This window comes from Botryllus schlosseri, chromosome 13 (genome assembly GCF_051294905.1).
Source record: "Botryllus schlosseri isolate E-star chromosome 13, Bs_hap1, whole genome shotgun sequence".
Classification (NCBI taxonomy): domain Eukaryota; kingdom Metazoa; phylum Chordata; class Ascidiacea; order Stolidobranchia; family Styelidae; genus Botryllus; species Botryllus schlosseri.
The window spans coordinates 6,320,703-6,344,550 of record NC_137248.1 but is presented as its reverse complement, the minus strand read 5'-3'; the positions used below and the strand labels follow the sequence as shown (position 1 = coordinate 6,344,550).

At 40.1% G+C, this 23,848-nt stretch overlaps 1 protein-coding gene across 1 annotated transcript; it reads right to left on the bottom strand.

Annotated features, from left to right (window-relative positions):
* Positions 1 to 10,086: 10,086 nt before the first annotated feature.
* LOC145453550 (uncharacterized) lies at positions 10,087 to 15,857 on the bottom strand. Its single transcript, XM_080331517.1, has 4 exons — positions 14,212 to 15,857; positions 13,750 to 13,931; positions 12,493 to 12,646; positions 10,087 to 11,774 (listed from the first exon to the last, which is right to left on the bottom strand). Exons 1-4 carry the CDS (start codon positions 15,023 to 15,025, stop codon positions 10,945 to 10,947), a joined length of 1,980 nt encoding a protein of 659 aa, XP_080187643.1. The 5' UTR covers positions 15,026 to 15,857; the 3' UTR covers positions 10,087 to 10,944.
* Positions 15,858 to 23,848: the final 7,991 nt, after the last annotated feature.

The window sequence follows — 23,848 nt, the reverse complement described above, 5'->3', positions numbered from 1 at the left end:
TATACGGAATTTCTTGCACGTAGGCTTACGCACTCAATTTCGAATCAGTGTTTCGTTCCGGCTATCCCTAGTTAGGTTTGAATTTGGATTTCTGTCACCAATCAATTTTTTTGCTTCGGTCAGAGTCAAGCTGGTGATAAGGAATATAGTTAACGCGCATACTGCGTAATGTCTTTGCCCGCAATTTTCTGTGTTTGGCCCGCATTACAAAGAATTTGGACAAACCTGGTTTAAATGAACGTTAGAACTTTGCAATCAATATCTATATATCAGTCTCTTTCACAAGGATCCCCGCATTTTTTCAAACTTGACACTAGCAAACATTTAAATTGAGACGATGAAATCTGAATTTCTCCTGGCCTAATTCTGTGTTAATGGATTGTGACGGGCCGACCTTGACGTTCGAGTCCGGCCTAACCTTAGGTCCACACAGAGTCGTGCTTCAGGGCAAATAAGCAAACGAAGACGTTTTCTAATCTGAAGATATAATTTAATCGTAGTACGTTGAATTGAAGGTATAACCTATATTTCTATTGCAAGTCTTGCAGTATACCTTTGGAGAACCCCAATTTTTCACTGAGTTACAAAGTCTACCACATAACACATAGTAGGCGACATGACTATAGAACAGGTCTATTCAACCGGGTGTATCATACACCCCAGGGTGTATCATAACATTTAAAGGGTGTACCACTTTGATGGGGTGTACTGCTGGGGTATACCCGATAGGCCTACCGCATTACAAAAGACCAATGACTAGCTATCACAATAAATAAGCAAGTTCAGGCTTCACAACAGGTTGATTGGATGTACACTATCGCGCAATGTTCATATCAATTGTAAGCTTGTAAGTAACATTCCTTTTGAGATGTCACCAGCAAACGTTTTTCCTCATCTGTTGGTCATTGACTAACTGGTTCCTTTTGGAGTAGAACAGGATTGAGTTAACCAGACATGGGGTGATTACTTTATGAATGTAATTGCGATTACGATTATTTCTGAATATCGCGATTACGATTACGATTACGATTACAGCAAAATCAGGAAATAGTCGATTACGATTACGACTACATTGGAAAAGTAATCACGATTGCTCACGATTACATTTATTTTGCTTCTTAAAATTTTATTTGAACACATATTGGAAGACAATATAACGATTTTGATGTAAAGGCCTCATCAGAGAACAATTTTATTTTTAGATGAGACGTCATGATGTCATCTTTGTTTACGTCATAATATACCCATTGCTCAACTATACAGCTAATGATTTCTTGCATCTAAATATTTGCATTCTAACCCGGGCCGTAAGCAAAGCTTCCAATTGGGTGGGGGTGGAGGGCGAGCTCGAAGGGGACAGAGAATTATTTCCTAAATTAACCTAAATTATAGAGTATTTTCGAGATAGTTGATGATTTTGAAAAAAAAATTCTTCGCACTCCGCGATTTAATGTCGCTAAATATCTCGATTTTGGAATGTTATCACGTTGTTCGCTTTCGCCACTTAAAAGCTCGAAATATTTAGCGAGCCAGCGCGAAAATTTTCGATAATTCATGATAAAATTGGTAAATAAGATCGGAAATTGCATATATATTGCTATCAATTTCTTGTCCTCTCTGCTCACGTAATCAGATTTACCGGTAGAGCTGAGTGAGGTGTTATGGAAACTGTAGGGCCCGTAGGTATGACTCCGTAACATGATGTTATTTCGTGACCTCCAGTATGCTATATCAAAAATATAGATTCGCCCAAACGTAGGCTACTAAACTAAAAGACGCAGACGATTTCAAATTGGTATTTCTTAACTGGTATATAATTTTTCCCTGCGGGATGGTATTTGTATTGCCAAGACACGAACACTCGGCGCCAGTCATTCAGGCGCCTAGTTAAACCAATATGTATTTTGTATATATATATAACGAAGTTTTCGGTCAGCATAAGGGCAGCCCTTTTCGGCCAAGGTTTACTCGCTGTCGATCGTTCTGGCACACTTCTTGGAGTCGCATGTTACATGGCCTAAAACTTTATATGTCTTGGTGCATCGTGGCCCAGTAATGGCCAACGCCGATATGCCCATTTCTATAAATCTTGCGTATTTTTTCTTGGGGAAGATTACCCCAAAATCAAGATACTTGGCAACTTGAAATCGCGGCTAGCGCGAAAAATTTTTCAAAAAGTTGCATAAATTTTCAAAAAATACTCTATAATTTATGCTAATTCACGAAATAATTTTTGGTCCCCTTCGAGCTCGGGCCCCCTCCAATTGGGGGGTTTGGGGTGCGGCAGTTACGGCCCTGCTCGGATGTGTGTCTTGACCTAGGCCGAACCCTGGGACTTTGTCAGTGGAACTCTGGGGTTTGTGTGAACCCATTTAAGAAACACTATAATAAATCAAGGTGCAGGACACTCTTGTTCTGAGTTGGGAATAACGCGTAATGTTGCTTCGCTTCTCCTGTATAAACCAAACAAAGGCACTTTCGAATCCGCAGTCATATATTTTTTAAACATATATCGAGTTTCGGGGACCGGGACTAAGTTTGATGATCACCATAAAGACTCGAAATATGATTTGTTTATCGGGAGCATGATTAGTGGTCACATGGTTCAATAATTGGATGTATGCGAAGTGCGAACAAGCGAACAAGCGTGCTCAATTTATCAGCGTTTATAGTGCGTGCTTTGTTCGTATTCACGGACGACGGTTCAATGGATCACTTTATGACGTCAATAATCAGGTTGCGGTGATTAGTGATCCTTCGTCGACGAGTCGCGATTGTCGTTTTTGACGCGGCCGTGGTGTTGATTGTTTCGTTGTCGTTTCTTGTTTCGCTAGGAATAGTAATTCTGCATCTAAGAAACTTCCCGTGGTTCTGTCATGCTGATCTGGACGCTTGAGAAACCCATGTTTTAGCCCTAATCAATTTTGAACCAGGTACGTTGAAGACTGAGTATTAGCATTGGCTTGAATATAATTGGGCAACGATCGTGATTTTATGGCTTCTAGTTCTAGTTCTTACAAATTACAGCGTAGTTTTAACCGTTACTGGTTACGGTCAATCGGTCAGTCTTGAAAAGAGTTGGCATCCGTAAGCGTGATCTTCAACGGAGCTCGTAACTGAAATGAGTTGGAAAGTGATTCCCCGCGCATTGAGCCCGCATCAATTCCATATAATATATATATTATGTTAATTGTTCAAGAAGATTATAGTCTAGCTTCGAGTGTTATTGCAACATGATAACATCGGAAATAGAACTATTACATAACAGTACCGTTGGTATTATAATTCTGTTTGTGCCCATTCTGATTGCGCCTGGTATTATTCTTTTCATTGTGAACTTCGTTCCCGCATCAGTGTTGCCAATTTAGCGATTTTCGCGCTAGATCTAGCGATTTTCCATCCGGTTTAGCGCCACAAAATATGGATCTAGCGCCTAGCGCTAAATCTAGCGATTTTTGAAAAAGTATTTAGCGATTATTTAGCGCTTTTTTACCGAAAATAACTAATAAAGATCAGTTCTGGCCGCCGACTGCATTGGCTATACCGGCCACCAGAGTGCGAACTCCAGTTTTCCAATGTTTTCCAGTTTCCCATGTATATAACTAACCTACGATACGCAACTCGTGGCGGTTACGCATGGGTAAACACTCTCTTTTTGCTCAGTAATCTAAAAGTAGCAGTGCTACATCTGGCGACCTGAGCGCTGAAATTTAATGTATTTGGCCTTGATCTAAAGCTATTGTCGCAGTGATTTAGAAAATACAAAATAAAATCTCGTCAGGACAATGGAACCATGCACCCCGAAGTCGTCCTCAAAGTCTAAAAACCGACATTGCTCCAACAATGGCACCGCCGCAACACTACGAACAAAACAATGACCAATTTCGTCTAGCGATTGTTCTGATCAATGCCGATTTTCAGACTTTGGGGGCTGTTTGATGTCGTTCCATTGTCTTGACAAGAATTTGATTCATATTTTCGGAATCACTGTGACACTAGCTTTCGTTTAAGACCAGATTCGGTAAATTTCACACCCCGGGTTGGTCCTAGGATTATTTTCTTAAGGTCTCTACGTATAGTGGCTGGCAAACCCGGTTCAAGTCGTGTTGAGTCGGGATTAGTCGCATGTCGTGTACAAGTAGGCTACTCCAAGTCTCCAACACACTTTTTGAAGTCAAGCGCATTTCCACGGTACATCGTATCACGTATTCACGGACGCATCGAGCAAGGCACGCTTATTATAGTGAGCGGTTATGCCTGCAAAACTGGTCAGTGGTCACGTATAAGCGATCATTGCGGAAAGCGATCTGCTTTATCGAAATGCACTGCACGCTTTGTCCCGCTTGGAGATGACTATTACGTATTATGAACTAGAAATATGATAAGTGACTTTGGCCCCATACGAGTAAAATATAACTGAGAAGAATGTATTGATATTATGGTTCAATTTAACACCTTTAGCAAAATGCAAATTTAGCGCTATTTTTTAGCGCTTTTTTCTGAATATTTAGCGACATCTAGCGATTTTTGACACCAGTTTTAGCGATTTTCTTCCACCCGGAGTTGGCAACACTGTCCCGCATTCTTCACACGAAACTCAGTTGGATAAACAGCGTCCGGATTGCGGCCGTAGAACTGCCACCAGACGGAATGTATCTCCGATTTAATATACTATGAAAGTCGGTATGGTAGCGCCATCATGCGATAGCATTCGGTTACACTGCTTTCGAAGGGAAAGTATCAACGTATATGGCGTACAAACGAAATGATGTCTCTATTTATTCTCGCGTAGTCGGATTTAAGCCACAGTCCTAAGGCGAATTTATACAATAACCACCTGGTAGCTGATCCACCAACAATGGCGACCTCGAGACTAAAACGCCCACCCGTGGGGTAAAACGCTCCACCCCTTAAAGTCCAGTAAATATGGATTGAGTAGCCGTTTATGGGTTCATCAAGGATGTATTCTCGGGGAACGCCATTTCTATTAAAATTGCGATTCAGTAGCGAATTTAGGCTATCGCTCGGACTGTACAAGATACATTTCAAGAACTTCCGTTTTTTTTTACTTATCAACAGGGCATGTTATGGTATGATATGGTATGGAAGTATGGTATGGTATGGAATATGGAAAAGCGCAAGTATGGTATGGTATGGAACGTTTTTTCCTTACTTCCATACTTTGACAGTATTGCCAGAACCATGACAATATTCATACTTTCGATTTGTCCAATTGATTGCATACCACAGAAAATCGCTCACTGTCATGTTCATGTTCACATCTCAAATTGTGATTCATGAGTCACCCATCTCGGTGGACATCTATTTGAAGACAACAAAGTTGCGCAACGCGCATATGAATGAAAATAATATTGATAATGATTATTCCAATCTAAATATCATAAAAACGAATGGTATTCGACCGCTGTCGCTTTACCAATTGCATTTCGCTTATTGTAGCTTCCACACCGTAAACAATCAATGGAGTCTTAAAATCGTAGACTCTGAGAGGACGTAACATGAATATTTATATCAATTTGTTGAACTTGGAAATAATTTTCTTCGATTTGATCGGATGAGCATCACGCAATATCTATTTGACATAAACATCATTGTAATTAAAAAAATAAGTAGCTTGTCTTGGAGCGACATTACGATATGCCGGCCTACAACACGCATCGTAACTTCATGAGATCTGGTTATCTCTGATATAATGGACAGTGGACACTGGACACCCTGATGTTGGCTAATGAAGCTAATGAGTATGACCCACAGATTGGAGGGGAAATGAACATTTGATCAGCTGTAGCAAAATGATTGTAGTGTTGTAAAATTACATTTTATTATATAGGCTATTCCAGTGCTTTTCAACCTGTGTGACGGTTCCCACTTGTGCGAATGAAAAAAATTTCAGTGCGAATGGCGAAGGTGGTGCGGATATGGCGAATGAAAATCCGGTTCAAGTGCGAATGGAAATCGTGAATAATTGGTAATTTTTCTGATGTGGAATAATTCAAATAAACCTAACAGGAAATTTAAGGTCAGTGTGTAGCTTTCGTAGTGGCGACGCAGTGGTAAAAACTTGTTTAACTTACGACGCACCACTAAATCGTCCGTCTGAGCCTGCGACAGGCTGGAAAAATGACGTCAAATTGACTTTCTGCTTTCTTTCGCTAAACAATCATCATATTTTAGTAATACTATTCGATTAGCGCGAGGCACGAGGATACCTCATTACAGACTCACATTTGCTAGTTCCTGTAACGCGAATTTTCACCCCTTCAAGGGTTATTAAAGTATGGACCGCAAAGGGTATAATTTTGGGTCGACACGGGCGGTGCCAGAGCTATCTGGTAATATGTCTGCAATATTTGTTGAATTTATTGCAAAAAATCCTGCGCTAGTTTTTACATATCCAAGGTCACTGTGTTGGGTACTGTAGCCAATAAGCGAGACACGCATAAAAGATGGCTTCATCATGAGAATTCATGATAGGATTTGTCCGACTGGTTGTTCTGGAAAAAATGATGGTCAAAGACCGTTGGAATGAACTAGTGTAGGGTGCAGCGAACGAGTTCAGGCCTATGAGACTCATTCATTTCGGGGCCAGCCCTATCTGCGTCGGGGCACATGAAGACGTAAAGTTTTGGCCAACAAACCGCTGATAACATGCGGTGCTAAAAACATAAGCGGCTACAAAACCTTGGTCTGCAGAATGGCCAAACCTTCCGATATGGATATGCTCCGTTGTCGGCACGGAATAGTCCCCCTCTTGCAATCTATGAGTAGACAGTAGTAGCCTACAACTGCGACACGCACAGCAATTTAATTTTCCTTGATTTGAATTCGCGTGCGTAATACATGTTTTGTAGAGCTGTGTTGCGTAAAATTGTGGTGTGCGCGTTCTGTATCTCATACATGTCCGTACAATCGTAGCATAGAACTGTAATATTAAATATGAATTCCTTTTCATGGGTGAGGCTCGGGTCGCGAGATGCCACAAAACTCAAATTTTGGCGGTAGTCTAAAGGCTATGCTTTACCGTTATTAAATTGTAATGAATTCTCAAGTTAGATAGAGCTAAAGAGGGGAACACACAGCATCGTGTTTATTTGCTCTTCTCGTATATACTGGAGCAACGTATGATAAAGTAGTGAGCTCTAATGTGCCTATACTCTCCTTGATCGTTTTGCACCTTATGCTCCAAGACAGAAGGCAAAAGCCTCAACGCAAACATGTGGATTTTTCACCCTTTCGACAAACTGGAGCTTTCGGGACCTTTGTGTCAGCTCTCGAAAACGATTTTTTCCAGCAAGCATTTTTCACTCGCGAAAAATACGCTGTATTTGGGATAGGAGTGCAGAACAGATTTTAAGACCTGGCCATCCAAGCATTAGTAGACGTTCTTGTACAAAACCCAACAACTTGTTTGGCCGAGAAGGATTTTAGTGAAATAGTTGAAATCAAAATGAGCGAAAAAAGTTGCCTTTTTAATGAGACACTTGATAGCTTAAGCTACATAGTAGCCAATTTGCTGCACACCTGAAAAAAATATTGTTAAGTATCTTCTTCTTCTTTTTGGAAAACAATTTTCGATTAGTTTGTGCGAATGAAATTTATTTTATAAAAAAATTGCGAATGAAGCTCAAAAAGGTTGAAAGGTACTGGGCTATTCTAATGCAGGTGTTTCCAACCGGTGGGGAATTCCCACTTGTGGGGAATGTAGGGGCTTCTGGTTGGGAATAGACTCACTTGGGGGAAAAAATTCTATACACTTAACCTCGTTTATTAAACGTCTATATGAAATGCCGATCGTATCTCTATAGTATTTCTTAGCTCATTTGAAATTGAGCAATTCGTATTACGGCCTCCAATCTGCGAGAATCGATTGGACAGCGACACGCGATCTCCCTCATATAGGTTGTTATTCATTCGGATCCGAAATGGTGTGATTGAAATCACCTGATTCGTTATAATAAGAGTTTACATGTACATGAATATGTATTCACGTGAGATCGTGGAATCGCTAATTGATAGCATAGCCGGACTCGCTACTGATGAAATGACATATTTCTTTCTGTTCGAGTTATAGTAGCGTGCGAAAGTGTAACTGAAATGGGGGCTTATATCTACCATACGCATAAGTTCGCCAACACCAGGAAGTTTATACGACCCATGCATTATATTCGGCATTTACACATGTAAATTGATACTACCTGGGTAAATTTGGAAAAATTTCAAACCCTGCCCATTTTTTTGTCGGCTTACCTTACATATACATTATACGGATGCGCAACATTGCGTTTGCGGTTACCAGATCACTGCTCATTAATTTTATTGTGTGCTGTTCAATTCCGGGGGTCTTAACTTTCACCAATAGCAAGTTTTTACAAAACTAAGTGTTACCAAATTTTATTGGAGGAGCAAGTTCAAAGGATTTAAATATCGATTTCAAGTACGTTGTGTTGACTGAAGAAAAAAGGTTGGGAAGCTATCTTATAATTTGATAATACCTTTGTTTTATGTAATTTTGTATAGATGATGTTACGGCTAGCAGTGCGTTACCACACTAGATTCAGATGTCGTGAGATTATGTTGTGATTTCCAAATTACCCCTTGTGTATTGTATATATTATAGGTTCCGTGTTCGATGATTAGGCAACCTACATCGCTGACGACAAATGATATAAAGTAACTGGGGATATCAGGGCTTTTTAAATGAAGAATTTCATCTAAAATAATTAGAATATAAACGCCGGAACATTTCCACACATCAAAAATAGAATATCACTTGAAAGTTTGTGCAAGTTTCGAAAGTATGGAAAAGTATCAAATATGGCATGGAAGAATGTTGCTACGGTATGGAAAATTGTCAAGTATGTTATGGAACGATCGGGCGGGTATGGAGTATGGAAAATTCCCATTCGATACCATACCATGCCCTGCATCATAATCAGTTGATATGTCTGGATGAAATTTGTTTTCAAAAGATCCGGTACGCCATATGATGAGGCGGAGAAGCATATATAGTAGGGCTCTTCAAAAATGACTTTTTTTCTCAAATCGTACTGGCTACTTGATAAATTTGTTAGATTACCTAATTTAAGCCTACACACCAAATTTGGTTCATTTCCAACCAGTAGCCGCATTGCTATAGGAGAAGATAGTTTCTATTTATTATATAAAAATAAAAGGAAAAAAATTTGAAATTTTCTGTTCGCCCCATGAAAGTGTTAGGTTGTGCATAGAAACGATGTTCACCAAATTTGGTTCAATTCCAACGAGTGGAAGCGGAGATATTGCCGTCGAAAATTTTGGATTTGAATAAAATAGTATTTACGGTGGGCACCACTATATTAAATAATTAAAGAATTGGTCACCGTAAATACTATTTTATTCATAATCAGAATTTTTCGACGGCCATAACTCCGCTTCCACTGGTTGGAATTGAACCAAATTTGGTGAACATCGTTTCTATACACAACCTAACACTTTCATGGGGTGAACAGAAAATTTTCAAATTATTTGCTATTTATTTTTATATAATAAATAGAAACTTTCTTCTCCTGTAGCAATGCGGCTACTGGTTGGAAATGAATCAAATTTGGTGTGTAGGCTTGAATTGTGTGTCCTAACAATTTTATCAAGTAGCCAGTACGATTTGAGAAAAAAAAGTCATTTTTGAAGAGCCCTAGGCCTGCATATGGATTAAATATTTATCGGTTACTGAGTGGCATGCGATATTTAGTAGGGTAAAACGGGGTGAAAGGCCGATGGAGGAGGCGTTTTTCCCCACCCTTGTAGCAAAACGTCAAATTGATGGACATGGATGAATGATAATTATTCATATGATATCTGATACTTGGACTTTCCAGACGATCGTGGTACAGTGGGGACGATATCTTGATGGCAAATTCCGAAATTCAATCCGTTTCGACTAGTTTGGTGGATATTATGACGTTTCCAGCTTAGGGTAGGCGTGTTGCCCCACTCTACTGCGGAAAACCAATGAGATGAAACTTAAAATGCACATCTTCTGCAAAGGAATTATTGCATACCTTCCCTCAGAATCAAGTACCAGAAAGATTGCAAAATACGTTCTGTTTTCATTGAAAATACTGTAGCTCGTAAGTAATAGATATAGATATATAAGATATATATTATAATATGATATGATCAATAGATGAATCCCATTAGCGCTAATTGAACATAACACTACAGCCTTTGACCACATGAATCAAGAGTATACGTAATTTGAAATTGCTCCATGAACGAATTGATGCCGAAATAGCCTAATTCAGCGTCGGGAATCATACACGCGCACTTCAGTATGAGCTTGCACCCGATTGTTACATGAGAGTCATTGTTTTACAGTGCTATGAGTTCCTTGTTCACGATTCAATTCACGTCTCAGGATTGGTAACTCTAGTTCCCATATACTGCAATAGCCGTGACCCGCTATATGTCACTTTTGCAAATATGGTTTGGAGTTTTTCGCGTGAGAGGCCCAGATATATACGAGGTAAAGCGGTCATATATTGTCTTACTGAGCATGAAATGTAGAGTTATAGTTGCGGTGCTGCTGAAGATGGTTGAAAAAAACATCTCCATTTTCAGAATTTTGATTAGTGAAAACATTCCAGATCCAAACTTTACGAACAGCCCCTGTTGGCCGTATTCGTACAATGGTATATAGTATGATCTTTCTGTTAGTTTTCATGGGTTTCGTCGCAATCGATATTCACACTGATTAATTTAAAATTTAAAAACTGAAACGCGCGTACATTCTAATTTCTCGAAACTTCCCTTCAAGATTGACAAGACAGCATGCCCTCCGACCTGATAGGCGTTGAAACCCCAGCGCATGACCCAAGAAGCATTTACGTTTCCACGTTTAAAATGCCATCCCGTGTCTTGGGTTCACAATTATCAAATCGTTCATGATCATTTCGGTGGGGTTTTAGAAATTTCCCGAGCAGTCGTTTCTACTAATACTGTCGATAAAATTGGCTCAGTTTCGGTTAAGTGGGTACCGGTATCATCATCGACTGCCGAGAGCAGATTTAAATCCGTCGCGGACGAATTTGAATCTTTTCCCGATGACGAGATGCAATTCCTCATATAGACCCCTTCGGGTACGGTCACGAACAGGCTTTTTGATCGTCTTGTGCAGATTTGATGGCGCCCATTCGTCTTAAGATTACCGTTGCTAAGAATCATATCTTTGGGTAGAGAATTGTCGCTCTTTTCATTCTGGGAGTTGCTATGCGATCCGCACAGTACAGTAGGAGAATTGTTAGCATTGAGATTATTGCTACCGTTATGGATCAGGTTTGCTGCATCCTGGGATTTCTGCCGTGTAGCATTAATACTAGTATTAGAATTTCGCATTATTGGATAAAAACTGTTGTCAAGAAAGCCGGCACTTCGCGGTGAGCTATCGACTGGCGTATCGCGATTAGAGTCCTTCTTGAATACATCGTTATCAGAATCGTTGTTATTGTCTGTAGTCTGTACTAATATATAATCACGGTCGTCCGAACCGATATGAAATCTTGTGTTTCGTAACGGGGATCGGTTGGGCGAACGTCCTGAAGTGGTGGAATTCCGTTGCAGGTTTGTGGAGATTGTGCTCTTGGAGGTGCTTCGTTTTCTCGAGGTGCCCCCTGACAGAAAAAACGAGGAAAACGCAGAATGGATAGTACTGCCCCTGGAGCCGGTGCGATATCGCGGAAACGAGTCGGATAGGGATGCTCTCTTTGTTCTCTGGAACCCTGGAAAAACATTGTTTGTCATCGCGGGACGGAGTGTGAGTGCCGGTTTTAACTTATGTATGGTGTTTCGTTGTTGCGCTATATGGAGTGTGAGATCAAATTTAAATGACTAGTAATGAAGGTCTAACATTTTTATTCATAATATCACGCCAACATCGTCCTGAATGATACATATAATTTTCAAAATGCCATTCAAATATTTGTCAAGGTCAGAATTCTATAGATAGGTTTTACCTGATACTTAAGGGACAGCAAGTCCGTTCATCAGTTACACTGTTACATGAAATAAAGAGTGCTTTCGCATTAATTAAAAATACACACGCCTATAGAAGAGCTTTCTGTAGGTGTTAGGAATAGTAGCTGCATAGGTAAACTGCAACATACAGCGAATTATACATGCGCCGGATTCTATTATGTCCGATCAACTGGAATATTATGGGAACAGAGGGGTGAACGCTATAGGATCCAGATGTCTTCTTGTATAAACCTGTAGGATTCCTACTCGTGCAGCATAGTAGGATTTGAAGCGGCGATATTAGTGGGGCGTGCTGAGCATCCGTTTACCTAATAATCTCTAATCCGGTGCGATACAAAAAGCGAAAGCCGTACCTTGATTACATCAGGCCATCGGGTAATTCGCCACATAAGCTAGTTCATCATGGCAAATCCCCGTTGATGACGTTACAGTGTTATTAGCAATTGAAACATCCATACCCACCTTCAGAACAAGGCAAGCAAGTTAGCAGTCGTAAGAAAGCTTGCCTGAACTGCGCGTTGTGTGAGTATATGAATGGATTGAAAAAGCTGTTTGCGTATCCGAGCCAGTTCAGTGATGTGAAAACACCGGAAGGTATGATTCCCGGACTTATAGCCTTTGAAAAGAAACCTCGTTATATCTTTGTTATTGGATGATTGATAAGTATTAGTACAAGTGGCGTTCGATTCACAACGCCATCTTAGAAAGTCAGCAACGTTTTTCGCGGGTGATAGTCATATTATTTTGCGATCATTGTAACCACTAGGTGGACAAAAAGAGTCGATCGCAAATGCCCCATCTCAAGATAACGATACCGAATGATTGCCGGCTACCGAAAATCCCATGCACCTGAACAGCCACATACAATTCCGCGGGTTTAGTGAGAATAATAATAGAAAATGTATTATCTATAGTGTACAAGTTCGCAATAGCATTGAATACACATCCACATTGCCATGGTATTATATTTCTTCATGCTGGCAATTCGATCGCTACTTCCTTTTATGTGTGTCTCAATCACGCGAGGGGACTTCAAAGACAATTCCGAAATAGTCGGCGTGAAGTATGACGGATGAGTGGTACCACGGTCAGGGCGGTACATAACAGTAAAAATATACGTGTCAACTTTCAATCCCAGTTCTAATTACATTCAATGAATCCCTACACTCATTTAATGAATTTACATGCCTTTCTGACGTATAGGCATTGCAATACAGCATAGTCGTGGATTACCATCAAACGAAAAGCGGATTGTTGTGGACCATATGGAAGTCTGGAATTGGTCGTGTAAATAATAAAGCGACGTCACTGGTTCATTATGACGTACAACTGTTCAAATCTTACATCGGCTTGGCCAAGGACACATCCCCCTTATTTACTGTTTCATTCGGCACTTCGGCACACAGAAGAGCGACCAAATGAAATCAATAACACCAAATCACTATGTGAGCCAGCGAACACATCCCGATGTGTTAGCGACAACTGCTCTATGACACGACATACAAGTCCTAATCTACTTTGAGAGATTTCTTCCTGCGGTCTAAGAGATCTGATACATCATTAAATTCGAATAGAACTAATAAATCAATATGCCAACTGGGCTTGAAAATTGGTCTAACATGCGTCATCTGCAAAAGATTTATCGGAGCCGACTATTCAAATAATTATGTGCTAGAAAAGTTGATGCTGAATGATAACTCGATGAAAAATTATCATCACCTGAGCCGGGTTAATAATGAAAAACGGCAGCCAGCATATCGTGAATATGCCCATGATGTAACCAAATGTAAATACGGTTCTTCTCTGCTCTTTACTCCACAGCGGTCTGTTCGTACCCGGCATTGAGGCTCTACGAATCATCCCTGACTGGCCGTCAATCTGAGAAGCCAACCGGATCGCTTCTAAAACATGTAGAAAATAAACAATTTACGGGTATATTTGACAAGGCTGGAGTCTAAAGCCATGAAATTAAAAACCTGAAAAATAATATATAAATTGTGGATCATTCAAAGTAAGCCTATACGCGACACACGTCAGATGCTTTTGAAATCTATGGTACGCCGAAGTCGCCAATATATTTGCCTCACGCCTTTTAAAGGCCAACAAATCCAAGCGACACCGGACAACCCCCAAACTTAGAGTAGCTTCTCAAGCTTATGTGAAACTTAACCTGCTGTTTACCTTTGAATACAATTGCGTAGCTGAATATCATTAATGCTGTCGGTATGTAAAACGAAACTGCTGAAGATACGATTGCGTATGTTTTGTTGGTCATGAATTCACAGCACTCTGCGGTTTCATAGCAGCACTCAGCCTCGAACGAGTCCACTTTCCACCACCCCAACTGCACGGGAATGAAAGCGATACTCGCCGCCGTGATCCAGATGAAAGCAATCAAAAATCTCGCTCTGGAACGAGTCACAGTTTTGGTGTACGTGAACGGCTTCGTTATAGCGAGGTAGCGATCGAGCGCTATAGCGCATAGAGTCTCAATGCTGGCGGTCACAACGAGAACATCGATTGATATCCAGATGTCACAAAACAATGAACCTAGCCCCCATCGGCCGTTCGTGACGTAAGGGATACCGATCGGCATGACGAAAGCGCCCATAATAAGATCCGCGCACGCCAAACTGGCGACGAACATGTTTGTGATTGTCTGCAATTCGTGAAATGTCGACACGGCGATGATAACTAATAGATTTCCGGCTATGGTGATGAGCACGACTATGCTCTGAAGTATTGCGATTGTATATTGCGCGACCGGGATGTCTTCAAGGCTGCTTCGTCCTTCTTTCTCCCACCAGCCTTGGCAGGAGTTCCCGTTATTCACCAAAGTCGCGTCTGTGACGTGCCAAGTGTCAGATGTGTGGGTGAATACTGCAGTGGTTTCGTTCAACTGTCCCCTCCCGAAGACGCACAGTGTCGCTAGGATGAATAACTTCCCGACCATATTCTCTGAATAGCGGAGTCTTCCGTAAAAATATCTCCTCATATTGGGATTTCGTACGTTTTACGCAGTTCAATTGAAATTAGACGTAAATACATAACTGGCAGCTCTGAAATGTATAAGATATGAGTGTCACACCGGAATACATCCACAATTACCAAATTATGTGAAAATACGTGCCATATACTCACATCACGTGACTCGTGGTGCTGTGTTAAAGTATAATTACAGAGTTTAAAATAATCATAGGATCCAGGTGCCTTGATCCCTAGGAGTATGTATTGTTATTTTAATCCCCCCTTAGCAAAAGCACACATACAAAACTAAGTGTGCGCCTGTCGTTAGGCGCTTACATATATGTTTAAAGCCTTATTGGATACGAGTTTTTAATATTTGATAAATGACAACGGAATATGCGATCCCATTACCGGTAATACATGGTTGAAATATTAAAAGCGTTAAGTTCACAACTGCAAATGCTGCATATTTTTTCTAAAGAAATTCCAGTCATAATTTTTCATCTCTCTCTCAATCGTGACTGAGGCACTAATTGGCAATAGTAAAACAATAATTTCACTTTCACCAATAATTTCGCGAAATAAAGAACCAATCGACTTGATTCGACCACACTAAATTAAATCCGTAACTGTGAGCTCTATATTCGTAATACCACATACTGTACTTTGTCACACGTTACGGCAGCATGAGATGAAACACCACGAAATCATAGTATTTAATGACACTATACCCGGTTGGTATCTTCTTTTTCACCCATCAACCGCAAATCCAGGCTTTTTTCCTATACTATTTTGAATTGCTCACTTCCACAACAACGTATTACAACATTATTCACCTCCACTAAAATTTCACTAAAATCTGCTCATGTACTAGGTCCCTCTTATAGCGTACAATCCTTATGTATTACAAAATAAAATGACTTGCAAGGAATATATATACAGATACATAACAATTGTTGTGATGCCAATCTAACGTTTATGGAATGCACGTATATTAAGTGAACGAATTGAGTGGTCCGTCTCATCTGCTCCACAGTCCCTCCGTAATTCTTCCGAAAGTCGTCAAATGCGGCTGGCAGTGATCGGTGCAACTTTTTGACACTAAAAACCGCAATGGTGGCATGCAAACTGACATTTTTTCGGATAGTATTGATTCCGTAACCTAATTACAACAATCCTGCAATGAATGCGCTACAGGATGTCCGCTATCGGTTACATATCTCTGTCAAGTTCGTGCGTCATCGCAAGCTGGATTTGACTATCCTTCTAAGGCTGTTTTATAGCGATTACATCCGTGATAGACGAAGGTGCTCACTTTCCCTCATTAAATGTCGATTTAGATCGTTGCTGAAGACACTAAGACTAGGATTTCCGACCTTAGTTCTGATAAAGTGATGACAAACTTGCTTCGGAATCTTCTTCATTATTCAAGACAAGTAAATCCAAACTATGATGCAGTCATTGCTAGAGTTGATTATTTTAGAAATAATCTGCTGAAGTTGGCAGAAATCCTGTTACCGACAATATGTTAATTACTAAATTTCTCTCTTGGGATTAATCATTTATAATGACGTTTATCGAGCCGGCAATTTCTCATTTCGAAGGAAGCCTAACTGCAATAAATACTAAGAAACAATTTCGTGCAGGCACCTTTCCAATCCCAAATTATTTACGCCGCAACGCAGCTCAGTTAATTTCGTATTGAGAGTAGCCTAATCCAATGAAAATCGCCACAATTGAACGATATCGGTTTTTATCACTTGTTTACGTAAAGAACTATCAGAAGAAAAATCATATTGGGGTTCACAATATATCGAACCGTGACGCATGACGCAACTTTTTGGTCGCATCATGGTGACATGGTTCCGTACCAATCCGTCACGAACAAGAATAAATTCAAATATCAATACCACAAGTTTCAACAGCAACATGAAACAGGAAATTCGTCGCGAACAGAAAAATAACGGGTGTAAAAGGAAACAACCAAAATTAGATTACAGAATTTGTCGCCACCTAGAAGTTCACACAGCGATATCTTCCTATACGGACCTTTATGGCGAAAGAGTCACGCAAAGTTTGTAAGTCTTGGGGTACGGTCACCATCCTATGACTGCGATCTATGTAAATGAAATTACGGACATTTTGAACTGTAGCTCGGCATCGGCATGCGCGTACCATCAACATCCGTGTTGCACGGAATTTCTTTACTTAATTTCCGCTCTACCTAGCCACGAGATCAGCCATTTTACCCGAGACCAACGCCGTGCGAAGTAGCTGAATCGATTTACTATCTTTGCTGATGCAACAGCGCATCGTACACATTGAAAGTTGAACTCAACTAAACGAGTTTCCCGAAAACCAATTCATATGAGGATAGTATAATCATAATCATATTCAAATCGTTATTGCGGTAAGATTCATTAACAGCATTGTATTTGTGGGAATTGAATACACAGAAACGTTGTCGGCGGTCTAGACGAGCCAGCGTTTCATCGTGTTCACAAACAACTTGTAACCGATTTCTAGATTTTATAAATGTACTTCACATCAGTCCAGCCCTTCGATTTAACCACGCACCGATTCGCGATTACCGAGATATCACCACTTCATAAACTGTTCAAACATGAAGGGGCGCATGGGCTGTATGTTGATGATAGTATAAATTTGACATTTTTGTTCTTTTCCAACTGGTGGCTACAATACATATATATACTGTATATCATAGATCAAGGAGGTCCAAACCCCACATGCTTTTCGCAAGTCGATTTTCTGAGGCCCACGAATACTGCCTTGCAGTTGTCAAGCCGCTCTGCGGTCTATCCGAGCCAGCTCTTCAATCGCTGAAGTTACAAACAGAGGAAATGCTTTCACAAATAGTTTCTGTGGCCGAACATGGAGTACATATTTAACGCAGAAGCGTTTGTCACCACTTAGCGGGAAACCCATTTTTCCTACATGCGTCCAAATTGCGCGTTAACGATCACACCTTCCTGACAAAAGAAACGCACCAGGAAAGACGTGGTTGTATTCCCATGGGCCCCAAACAACGAGCAGTCCGTGAACTGAACTACATGCTAAATATTAAATGGCGCGGCCGTCCGCGTGTCGGTGAATTCTAGCAAGATTGAGACGGAATGTCGAAAAGGTTCCGACACCAAGTACGTAGTGGTGTAAACGAGCCCCGCCGTACGGCGTCGTGAACGATGGTAAAGGTAAGCCCATGCCCAATTGCTCATCTGGTTCATTCTGCCAGTGATGATAACTTTCCCGCAAGCATTAAGATGTAAGTGTTGCGGGCCCGAGAGCAAATCCAATGAAGCCCTGCTGTGCAGCGCATTTGAGTTGTAAAACGGAAACGGCGTACAGAAGGTTTTGGATGCTATTAGTATTATTATATCTTGATTTGTCGTAAACCTTGAAGATAGTGTATTATTACTGGATGCTATTAAGCGAAGAGCAGTTTCCCCGCCTAATGGATTTTGCACAGAAAATAGGTTTCATGTTTGATAGCACACCTAATTCTAAAAATATTTGCTCAGGTACGAAACGCGAAAATAAATATGGACGCCTAGGCCTGTCGGCCACTGAAATCAAATCCGATCTTGTCTAAATAATGGAGAAGTGGTCAGTAACCAAGTACGACTACTTTTTGAAGTACTCAATTGATTTTTGTTAACTTCTGCTACTTACTGAAATGCTGGTTATGATTTTATAGTTACTACTTTGACTTCTACTTCAACTGTGTTTGACGCTAAACTATACTTAGTATTTGCGTTTTAGCTTCTGCCAACTAGAAAGTATAGTATATGAGTAGACAGACACTAGACATTCGTCACTTTCTTGAGTGAAATGACCATGATAGCTTGGAGATGCGAGTCCTGTATTTTCTGGTCAGATGCTAATTTCAAATATCCCACCGCAGCTTCTTACTACTTGAGTAGTTCTTAAAATGTCGGTTTTATACTTTAACTCGAATTATTTTTTGGTGCCTTGAAAATCACTACTCGACTTGTATTTGATCAGATATTTTCGTCATTGGTTGTACTCCGACTCACGTACGAACAATGACTTCTTTGAGCAGCACTTCTTCCAAATTTGGAGCAACACAAGCCAATACATTATTGTAGTGCAGTTTTGATGTTTGTAATTTGCAAACATTACTTTTGCTATAGCAGAAAATCATACTTTGAGTGTCAAATAAGCAGAGGTCGCCAAGAAGTACGCGAAGAACGTAATAAAAATCAGTACAATGATTAAGACAGTGACGTCATTTTGATTATATATTTGCTTTTCCCATTGCGGCCTCTCCTCTTCAAGCTTCTCCTTAGCGTTCACTGTCTTGCATCCTGGACAACCCGGCCATAGACATTATCACTTCAAAACGTGGCATTTCTGCATAGTCAAACATTAGAATTTTCCTGCTCCGTGCATAGAAAATCGTTTTTAAACAATCCTGCCACTTCAATCTCTCGCCAACATGATATTTTATACTATATTAGGAATGATAGGAGGTTGCTATTTTTATTGTGATCTGTCAAATGAATCTGCAGAAACGTCTTGCAAAGACCGGATCTTTCTCGCGCAAAGCGCGGTAATTCAAAGCGAACAATTTACTGCTGGGATGTCTGGCACACGCCATCTTTTGTCATCAAGATGTTATCACAGACTACTGATACCCGTGCCCAGCTACTTTATGTAGCATGCTCTCATACTCCTATTCTGTTGCCCTATTAACTGAAGCTGCTTTCGCTATACATCAAGTCCTTTCAAAAATAAAATATCCTCGCTTTTCGATTTATGGCCATGTCGCGCTCACCACTTTGTTCTGGAAGTAGTTTTTTGGAGTCGTTGACATTACATTTACAGGAACAATCAATTTGAGAAAAAGAGCAAACATACTTTAAATATGATATCCTTTTGTCCGCAAAATGGGCTATGGATAGAGATATGATCGTGTTTGATTTACGGCAAAGCTACAATTCCCAGTGACTCTGCAGACCAATTGGCTTCTGCTGTAGTCATGGTTACACTCGGGCGACGTGACGAACCAACGCGCTGCTCAGCTGCAACCGTATTTAGCTATACAGATAGTTTGGCTGTATATCATGAAGTGACTGCTGTTTACTTTATATATGTAGTTGTACTTATAACCATGGTGGGACGAAACATGAAGTCCGCACGGAAAATTCTTCTTGCCATCACAGTGACGTATTTTATTTCGATACTGACGATCTGAACGCGTATGCAATTAAAAATTAACTTGATGCCCGATACCAAAAGTAATATGATACTGCAATCCAGAAATTACCGAAAGCGTAGGACATGACACTGTCCTCTTGGTACGTATCATTGTTTTCGTAAACTAACCTTGCGAATTGAAAAATGGTTATATACCAGCAGAAAATATGCTGCCAATATATGTGCGTTATCATTATGATTCATTTGATTCTATTGCGACCGGATAAATTGATAGGTCAATGTGTTTTATAACATTGAAAACTATGAAACGTACTCAGTACGCGTTTTTCAAAAACTCCATCTATCTAATTGCAAACAAATCGATCGTTATGCACATTTAAAAGTAATACTTAAAAAGGTAAATTCCGCCATGAACTTGGAAATTTCTCAAGATGAACAGTAATTTAACCCCTGTCGACGTAATTCAACCAATGTTTGGCACCGAAGCGGTGCACAGATTCAGTTTCGTCTCAGCACTGCGGACTCCGACGAAGCGATTCCCAACTGATCGTTGATAATAATACATGGCTTCTAAAATGATCTATGTTGCTAATAATTCGATTCTGGCTGCATTTCATTCGATGCCACCCAATAATTATAATACCGCAATGTGCCTGCGACTATTCACGCAAAGTCAACACGTTAATGTCGTCTATATGGCAGGTTATGTATCAGGTTACCCATCCGCGCACACAAAGCCGTCAACTATAATTGAAATGTAACGCTTCCGAAAATTTCGGTCTATCAAATTATTGGATGAAAGGCTCGCGGAGTAAAAAGACACCGCTTACTTGTAAAATACCTTCAAGTTGGCGCGAATTAAGGTTTTACATGAACTATGTACTACATACGAAGATGTTGCGAATCATCGGTTATAGCTAAATCTATGAGATAAGCGGTTCTCACACATTTATCATAGTCCTCTATGATCCGTAGCATTTGAATCAAATTACCTAATATCTATTTGCTTGACATATCATAAGAATTGTACTCATCTGTCCTACGCTACATACCTGTTAGATTTAAATTATTTATTGCCGTTTGAGGCCATACTATGGACCCCGTAATAATTGATAACTTCCATAAAAACAAATCTTGTAGATGATATTTGGCGGGAATAGTGTGCGCAAAATAAAATAAAAATGCAGACAATAGCTTTTTAACAGTATGTTACGTATTAACCCTTAAATCCTATTCACTCGAACTGAGATCAATAACAGAAATGCGTCACACGAACGTAAAAGATATAGGATGTGGAAGATTATTCTGGTTTTGGATTGGACTATGTTTTGATATTTGATCTCGGCATAGTTGTTACATCAGACGTATCCTACAATAGGCTATCGAATTATCATCGACACTAGCGGCCTATCCGTTTGTGAAGGCGTGATACTTGAGGAAATCGACCGATCAGTGTTCTGTCACAATGAATTTCCTGACACCTTTTGAGTGGATCGTTCAGCCGGCCGACGCAGCTTCATTAAATCCACACAAAATTTCTGGCGTAGTTTGTTGGACAAATATTTTCGCAGCTCGAATTCATTCAGGTGTTACTTTCCGAACGTTCAAAATCACGAATCACACCCAGTAGATAAACTTTTTCGACAGCCTTAGTTTTTACTTATCAGTCAATAGCAGGACATACATCAGTGTTTCAGAAGTTCCTAAATCTTTTGTACTGAAAAACATGTTTGAATAACCGTCGAGGCCACACTTTGTCACTAATGCGCTCGTATTCCGATGTGTATCACCACATGAATCGGATTTCTAACATCGATCATATAGTTTTATTTTCCGTATTTACTTTAACGCAGCGGGGAGCCTTACTGTTGTTGTTCACCACATATAATACATCGCAAATGACACGTTCCGAAAAATGCTTTGGAGTCTATATTGCACTAAAATTCTATGATTTTGGTTTTATTCCATTAATGATGCAGACTCACATTTACTGCATGAGGAATTGAGGAGTAACAGCCGAATATTTTGCAAAGCATGTAAATAGTTTGGAGTTTAATCACCTGCCGTACGTACGTACATGTACATTGTACAAGTACATGTACACCGGTACAGCTTGCGGGTACATTTTTAGCGGCATCGTTATGAGTTGAATGCTGTCAAGCAAACCAAATTATAGTAATATATGTAACAAACCTAAACGCAGAAAAGATGCGTCACTCTTCAGCTGTACGAACACTTCCACATCATTTCACACGGTAACTATGTTTTTTCACATTCAAACGAAAGCATGGTAAAGCTTCACAATCGATGAGGCAATGCGCGGATTAACACCCGTTACCTTCATTCATCCTCTCCACCCGAGTAAACGCCGGCGGGTTTAAGGTCATGTCTGCAAACTGCAATTGATGATTCCACGCAATGCAAGTGCCGTTTATACCGATAGTCGCATTAATCCCCGATGGCAGTAACTTGATAAAACACGGGATTAGCCTGTTATAAGTACATATTTTCAATCTTTCAATACATTTCGCAGTTTTCAAACAATGCCGATTGACAACCGCACATTTCCAATGTCCCATAGCATCTGGGATTATCTTCGCCGTAAGACCCATTCGAAATTGTTGTGTAGAGCTATCCCTGACCAAACCTTCATCCATTGCAAGTACAAGATTTTCGAGTACCCATTACATATGCCTGCCTATTTGCTGGTCTTTATCTCAAATCGACAATGGAACCAAAAGCATTGCTACCTTAATGAAAATACGTCAACAGTTGATTGAATGTACGGTAAGTAACACCATGCACTCTGTCCTTCCCGAAAAAGTCTCTATTGTTCAATTTTGGCTCGGAACGACTATAGAAAGCACTCTGGTGACTACTCAAATGACGTTTCTAATGCAATTTGAATTGTGATTTTCTCAATACAATATCGATTAGGTTCATTCGCAACTCAACAGAACTCCTAGAATCAAAGCGATCTTGAAATATACCATTGTATATGTATTTAAAAATTTGGAGATACATAATTAAATGTAATTATGCTGCTGAAATTTATAGCAAGAAATATGAAAAGTGGCTACGAGAGAGTCGGCGATGACGGAACTAGCTGTATGCCCTAGCTATATACATTTGGATCCGGTATTGTAACATTCATTGTGAGCTGATGGAGAAACGCATTTATATTCCTACGAACAAAAATAATATCAAATGCAACATAACAATAAAGTTTTCCCCGCCCCGTGTCTTGCACAATTGTGCATATGCATATAAGTTTACGTATTGTCAAGTGCTACTACGTAGAAACGCATTAATGGCCTCTCTTAGTGGACAATCCAGTATATATGACATCAAAACCGAGTCAAGTGTCAAACAAAACAACCTCATTAACGGTACGTTTCAAGTGTTCTAGTATCGAATGTGTGAAGCGCCCACGTCTAACTATTTATCAACTCATGATTCTCAAACGAATGCACGGACTGAAAGAACCGATGTGATAATATAGTAAAGTTGCACTTGGTTATCATCAGCTCTCAACTACCGATTTGTTCTAATTCTGCTACGGCTCACCTAAGAATCCTGCATGTAATTGACTATTCTGATATTAAAATGACGGCCATAACACAGCACAACCAATCAATAGCGATGGACCCAG

Bases quoted from the DNA above. Each gene is read 5' to 3' on its own strand.
- LOC145453550 (XM_080331517.1), bottom strand. From the start codon at position 15,025: ATGAGGAGATATTTTTACGGAAGACTCCGCTATTCAGAGAATATGGTC. The intron at 13,932-14,211 runs GTAAACAGCAGG...TACATGTTTTAG, and splicing joins CTACGCAATTGTATTCAAAG to AAGCGATCCGGTTGGCTTCT. The intron at 12,647-13,749 runs GTGATGATAATT...TTCTTTTCAAAG, and splicing joins TCATTATTAACCCGGCTCAG to GCTATAAGTCCGGGAATCAT.